A 7500-nucleotide genomic window follows, 5' to 3' on the forward strand; every position below is an offset into this window, starting at 1 on the left:
TATTTTCGATAGACCATTAGGATAGATGTAGAATAAGATTGAGCCCAGTATACTCCCCTGCGGTACCACTCTGTTTAAAGGTTCATATGGTGAATAAGAGTTTCCAATTTGTACGGAGTAATTTTTACCAACCAAGTAGTCTTGCAGGCATTCGAAAGCTTGATCATCAACACCGAAGGACCGTAGATCATTTAGTAGTATTTCATGTACAACTGTATCAAAAGCAGCATTAAGATCAAGTAATACTTAAATACCACATTTATTTTAATCTATCATTTCCAGCATATCATTTACAAAAGTGCAGATGGCTGTCTCTGTAGAGTATAGATATCTGTAAGCAGATTGGTAGTCAGGAAAAGGTTCTATTGCTTCTAAGTGACTGACTAGTTGTTCATAAGTTACGTATTCAAGCACTTTTGAAACAAAGGATAGATTCAAAATAGGTGTATATGAGCTTAATTCCTGGTAATCCAGAGCACTTCACAGAACTGATGTTACTATAACTATCTTCTCAGATTTGTCAAGCTTATACTCATCAATGCTTGCATTTGCTATTCTCATAATTATTTCGGCTAGACTAAAAAAGTTTCTCTCTCTAATTACTTCTGAGTCATGATATTAACACTGAAAAAATTACCATACGAACATTCTGTTATGTATTATTGTAACAATGTACTGTATTACCTCAAATGCTACATGTATTGAGCGTGACATTGCATCTTATTGCATTGATAAAACATGTTTAAGCATTGTTCTTAACTGAAATAGTGTATTTTTATATTAGGGTTCAAGCATTTATTAATTACCTCAAAGATAGAATGTGATTCTTTTTACTTTTGTACTGCAGTAGGATTTAAGTCTTTTGAGAGCGATGCTCTTATGTTTGTTATAATGTTTTGGTTTTTGAGATTGTTTACGAGACGCTCGACGTGTCACTCATTTGGAAGCCCAGAGCCACACTCCACAGAGTAATGTAATCCTATAGCACATTAAATGTATTTTATCAATACCAACGTATTAAATCCCACCGAGAGAAATTGGCGACATCGGAAGGGATAAAAAACATCACCAATTCATGGATTTTAATATAATTCCAGGTATGTGGTATTATGAAATCACCAGACAATATTCAACGAATATATCAAACTGGCAACGAACTGATGGCGATCATAGAGAAGCAGAAGAAAAAGCCCTGTGAGGATTCCCAGTGAAGCCGACCAGAAGAATTTCATAAAACACAAGCTAATAAAACAAGAAAGCAAAGTGATATTTGAAATTGGGTAGGATACCAAAAAGGTAGGAAGTTGCAAGGTGACTTTAGAACACTAGCCTAACCTAATCCAGGTAAGAATTCAAAATGCCTCTTTACATTGAACATCCTGAAAGATTTAGCATCACAGCTGAACCCAATTCTGTTGCATCACGATGGCAACTGTGGTGTGCGGAATTTAATGTTTACTTAGAAGCATTAGGGAATATGAAGAAAGCCCAAAAGAAGGCAATTATTACTTCATACAGCCGGTAGAGACGTTCGGGAACTGTTTAAGACATTGCAGCCTACAGATGACACAAGTGAAGCTAAAATTAAGGCTCTTACCACATATTTGGCTCCTCAGGTCAATAATTTTTTGAAAGGTATCAATTTACAGCACAGGCATATCAGAAAGAAAATGTAAGTTTAGATGCATTTGTGACTAGACTAAAGAATTTAGCTTTTTCATGTGAATTTCTAGACTTTCGAAATGTTATCATAGATCAAGTCATTGCACATTGCACATCACAAGAGCTAAGAAAGAAATTGTTGCAAGATAAAGATTTAACATTAGAAAAGGTATTGATGATATGCAGAGCTTTAGAAACATCAAATAGGCAAAGTAACATTATAGGTAGTTCTACAAGGAATAGAATGGAAAATTCTAAAATTAGTACAATAGGTCCCAAGTGGAAAAACAATGAGAATCAGAAAAGGAATATGTCAAAGCCTAGTCATGGAAAAGTGCCTAACACTAATGTTCATAAATATCAGAATCAGGCCTATACACAGAAACAACAGGAAAAACACGAGTGTTATAGGTGTGGTAAAACTGATCATCTTGCATACGAAGCAAAGAAATGCACTGCTACTGGACAGACATGCCAGAATTGAAGAAAGATGGGTCATATAAAAACTGTTTGTAGATTCCCTATACAGTACGCAAGGAAAATAAACGCTACAGTTGATACTATTGGTCAAGAGAATAATGCGGAAATTTTCATGATAATCAGGATAAGTCAGAAACTGATTTTGCGTTTCACATAAATTCTGTTAACAAAAACGCAAAGAAACAAATCATGGTAGAAGTAAGCATAAATGGCAAACATATTTTGATGCAAGTTCACACAGCAGCCGATGTATCCATTATGTCTGAGAAAACAGTTAAAAACCTTCCTAGTTTGTTATTAAAGTTACAAGTAGAGTTTTGAAAGGTTATAATGGTTTTGATATTCAGGTAATAGGTGCTTCGAACGTAGAAGTACAGTCCGAAGAACATAAATTAGAGAGATTGCCATTAACAGTAGTAAAAGGTAAAGGACAAACTTTGCTAGGTTTGGACTGGCTACAGTATTTGAAATTAGATTGGCCTAGTATTTTGAAGGTTACAAGTAGACAAGATGAACACAAAAATAAAATGTCTGTGGATAATATCATATCAGAGTTTCAAGACATATTTGAATATAAAGTAGGTACATTAAAGAACGCAAAGGCAATTTTAGTTTTGAAACTTGACAGTACTCCTAGATTTTGTGTTCCCAGACCAGTATCGTATGCATTGAAAAGTGCAGTTGAAACAGAAATCAGGAGATTAAAAAATGAAGGTTCATGGGAAAAGGTTACATATTCAAATTGGGCTACTCCATTAGTACCTATTGTGAAGGAAAATGGTCAGGTTAGGTTATGTGGAGATTACAAAGTAACGATGAATCCACAACTGCAAGTAGCTCAACATCCATTACCAAATCCGAAAGACATGTTTGCAACTATGTCAGGATGTACTGTTTTTTCTGAGTTAGATTTAAGACAAGTATTTCAACAGCTTTCCATGGATGAAATTTCACAAGAATTATGTACATTAAACACATCCTTAGGTTTGTTTAGGGCAAAGAGATTACCTTATGGAGTTGCAATTAGTCCAGCTATATGGCAACAAACTATGGATAAGATTTTTTCAGGAATGCAAGTGGTATTCATTTTTATAGATGATTTTTTAATTGCTGGTAAAGACACAAGAGAACATAGAGAAAGATTGCGAACAGTTCTGAAGAAGTTGAAGGAACATAATATTAGGGTAAATAAGAACAAATGTATTTTAGAAGTTGATTCAGTGGAATACTTAGGTTTTGTAATAAATGGCAAGGGTATTCACAAAACTAAAGAGAAGATTAAAGCTGTACAATCAGCAAAAGTGCCAGAAAATGTTAAGGAATTACAATCATTTCTAGGTTTAGTAACATTTTATGGGATTTTCATTCAGAATTTGTCTACAATTGCACATCCATTGTATAATCTGTTGAATAAGGGTGTAGAATGGAAGTGGACAAAAGAGTGTCAGGAATCTTTTGAAAGAATCAAACAGGAAATAACATCATCTACATTCCTAGTACATTATCAAAAGGATTTACCAGTTAAATTAGTTTGTGATGCATCAAACGTAGGTTTAGGTGCAGTATTATCTCATATAAGGCCAGATGGAACAGAAAAAACAATTGCATTCGCTTCTAGAGTATTGAACAAGACAGAAAGGAATTACTCTCAAATAGAAAAAGAAAGTTTAGCATTAGTGTCTGGAGTTCAGAAATCGCCTATGTATCTTTATGGCAGCAAAAAGCTCACACTTGTTACAAATCATAAACCTTTAGTAGCAATTCTGGGTTCAAAGGCAAGTTTACCTATGATGGTAGCTGCAAGACTACAACATTGGGCAATTACGTTAGCTGCGTACCACTATGATATAGAATACCGTCCAACATCAAAGATGGGTAATGCAGTTGCTTTATCAAGATTACCAGTACAAAGCTCCAGAAGAGTGTGATGACAGTATTCTGTTAATTTCTGTATATGATGTACCCATTACAGCAAAGAATGTAGCACACAGTACCAAGAGAGACACAGTACTTAGTAAGGTTTTAGAGAGTTTAATGACAGTTAGGGACTTATGTGAAGAAGAGGAAAATTGTAAACCCTATAAGGATATATATATGAACTGAGTGTAACACAAGGAATAGTGGTGAGAGATTCAAGGGTAGTTATTCCTAATTCACTGAGGAATAAGGTTTTGTCTGAAATTCATGCTGATCACCAAGGTATTGTAAGATCAAAGTCAATTGCCAGAACTTTTGTATGGTGGCCAGGTGTAGATATAGATGCGGAATCTTATATAAGGAATTGTATGAATTGTGTTATGCAACAGAACAATCCTCATTTTGCTAGACTGTACCCATGGGACTTACCCAGGTATCCATGGCAAAGAGTGCATATAGATTTTGCAGGTTCTTTTTTAAATCCTTTTTTTTTTTTTTTTGATAGTCGTAGATGCTTACAGTAAGTGGCCAGAAGTAATTCCATTGAAGAAAACAACGTCTTATGCCACAGTAAAAGAGTTGATGCAATTTTTTCTACACATGGTATTCGAGAAAGAATTATTACAGATAATAGTCCACAATTTGCCTCATAAGAGTTTAAAGGCTTTTGTAACGTCAATGGAATAAACCATACATTTTCAGCATTGGAGAGGCTGGAAGGTTTGTTCAAACATTTAAACACAATATGAAGTGTAGAAAAGCAAATTCAGGTAACATATTTTTACATGTATCAAAGTTTTTATTGTCTTATAGAACAACGCCGCACAGCACAACAGGCGTGACACCATCATTTTTGTTGATGGGGAGCAGGATTAGGTGTAAGTTAGATTTCTTGTATCGAAGTTTGCAAAGTGTAGAAGATAAAGGGTATAAACAAGTAGAAAATCTTCCAAAAGTAAGACTTTTTTACCTCTATCTGATGTCTTGGTAAGATCGTACAACACTCCAGAGAAGTGTGTACCAGGAGATATTGTAAGAGAGATAGGAAATTTACATTATAATGTTCAAGTTGGTAGAAATATAGTAAAACGTCATGTTGATCAATTACAGTCATTAAACAGAAATACAGTAGAGCATGTGAATGCTAGAGATGGAAAACTTTCAGAAGTAGTTAGATCAAATGAGTCAAATATTAACCAAGATGCTCCAACATCCAATGTAGATTCAGAATCAATTCATGTACCACTACAAGATGAGGTTAGAGTGCTTCCTAATAGGATTAATAGAGGAAAGCCCCCCGAGAGATTAGAATTATAAAGATTTTCACAATGTCAAGATAAGGGGGAGGAGACTGTTATGTATTATTGTAATAATGTACTGTATTACCTCAAATGTTAAATGTATTGAGCGCAACATTGCATCATATTGCATTGATAAAACATGTTTAAGCATTGTTCATAACTGTTGATAAAACATGTTTAAGCATTGTTCATAACTGAAATAATGTATTTTGATATTAGGGTTCAAGCAAATATTATTTACCTCAAAGATAGGATGTGATTCCCTTTACTTTTGTAATGCAGTAGGATTTAAGTCTTTTGAGGGCGATGCTCATATGTTTACTTTTATGTTTTGGTTTGTGAGATTGTTTACGAGACGCTCGACGCTCAGTTGAAAGCCCAGAGCCACAGAGTAATGCAATCCTTTAGCACATTAAATGTATTTTATCAATGCCATCATATCAATAAATCCCACCGAGAAAAATTGGTGACTCGGAAGGGATAAAGAACAACACTAATCCATGGATTTTAATATCATTCCAGGTTTGTGGTATTATGAAATTACCAGACAATATTCAAGCAGCGTATCACATTCTATGATGATGTGGTCATGAACGATATCTAAAAAGCTTCTTTTTACATTGTGTACTGGGAAAAACAAAACGTAATCGTTGTTACTAAATACAGTATATTATAAGTTGTAAAGAATCAGTTATTATTATTATTATTATTATTATTATTATTATTATTATTATTATTATTATTATTATTATCATTAGCTAAGCTACAGCCCCAGTTGGAAAAGCTAAATGCTATAAGCCCTATTGCTTCAACAGGGAAAAATAGCCCTGAGAGGAAAGGGAATAAGGTAACAAATAAGTGATATGAGAAGTAATGAACAGTTCAAATGAAATATTCTAAAAGCAATAACATTAAAATAGATGTTTAATATATAAACTATAAAAAGACTTACGTTAGCCTGTTCAACATGAAAACGTTTTCTGCAACTTTGAACTTTTGAAGTTCAACTGATTCAACTACCCGATTAGGAAGATCATTCCACAACTAGGTCACAGGTGGAATAAAACTTCTAAAATACTGTGCAATATTGAACCTCATGATGAAGAAGGCCTGGCTATTAGAATTATTCCACCATACTATTTACTTTTCCTTCTTTTTATAATTTCCATATGAAATCCATTTCTGTTATCGAAAAGCTTTAATAATTAGGTTAAAATTTAAATTACATTAGCTCCTTTAGTGTATTCATTTGCTTGACTATACTAATTTCCACAGAGTAAAAGCAGACCTAATGAGGATATATTTTAAAGCATTCCAGTTAACTAATTAGAGTAAAACTGTTGTTTCTCCTCAATTTAAATTAAAAGATTTGATAACTCTCCATCTCTTCCGAAACTCGAAATTAGTGTTGTTATTGCAGAATAATGTCAGTACTGATCCCGAACAGCAGTCGATCCAAACCCATCAAACAGAGTTCACTCAGCTATGGAAGGGGAAATGACATTCCCTAATGGTTAATATGTAGATCAGGAATGAAATATTTAATAGACCATAAGTTCCTGTCCAACAAATTAAGATGAGCATCAGCATCTGAAGACAAGACAGGCGAACAATACTCGAAACAAGGTAGAAGGAAAGAATTAAAATACTTAGTCAGAATAGAATGATATATATGTGTGTATATATACATACACACACACACACACACACACACATACACACACACACACACACACACATATATATATATATATATATATATATATATATATATATATATATATATATATATATATATATATATATATATATATAAGCACCTTTCTGGGAGAGAATACCTTAACGTGGTAGAAAAGTTTGTATATCGCTATGATCAACAAAGCTGTACTAGTCCGCATCACCATTAATAGGTTTGTTTGCCGTGGGCGATCAAACTAAAGATTCCCACCATCACGATCTCCAGTGGGGTGTGTTGTGATGAAAATGACCAAACCCTTGACATGATTAAGTTTTTGTCTCAGGTCTTTGTCCTGGAGTGGACTTAACTATTGCAAATGTTGTTATTGTTGTTGTTGTTGTTGTTGTTGTTGATATATATATATATATATATATATATATATATATATATATATATATATAT

At 33.6% G+C, this 7500-nt stretch overlaps 1 protein-coding gene across 1 annotated transcript in view; it reads left to right on the forward strand.

Moving 5' to 3' along the window:
- The first annotated feature begins 7229 nt into the window (after positions 1-7229).
- Positions 7230-7500, forward strand: part of LOC137659142 (uncharacterized) — a 4940-nt gene continuing 4669 nt past the window's right edge. Inside the window, exon 1 of the mRNA XM_068394212.1 lies at positions 7230-7270. Coding sequence (XP_068250313.1) covers positions 7230-7270 — 41 coding nt within the window. The remainder of the gene's footprint in view (positions 7271-7500) is intronic.

The sequence above is a fragment of the Palaemon carinicauda genome, chromosome 19, assembly GCF_036898095.1.
Source record: "Palaemon carinicauda isolate YSFRI2023 chromosome 19, ASM3689809v2, whole genome shotgun sequence".
In the NCBI taxonomy this organism is placed as follows: domain Eukaryota; kingdom Metazoa; phylum Arthropoda; class Malacostraca; order Decapoda; family Palaemonidae; genus Palaemon; species Palaemon carinicauda.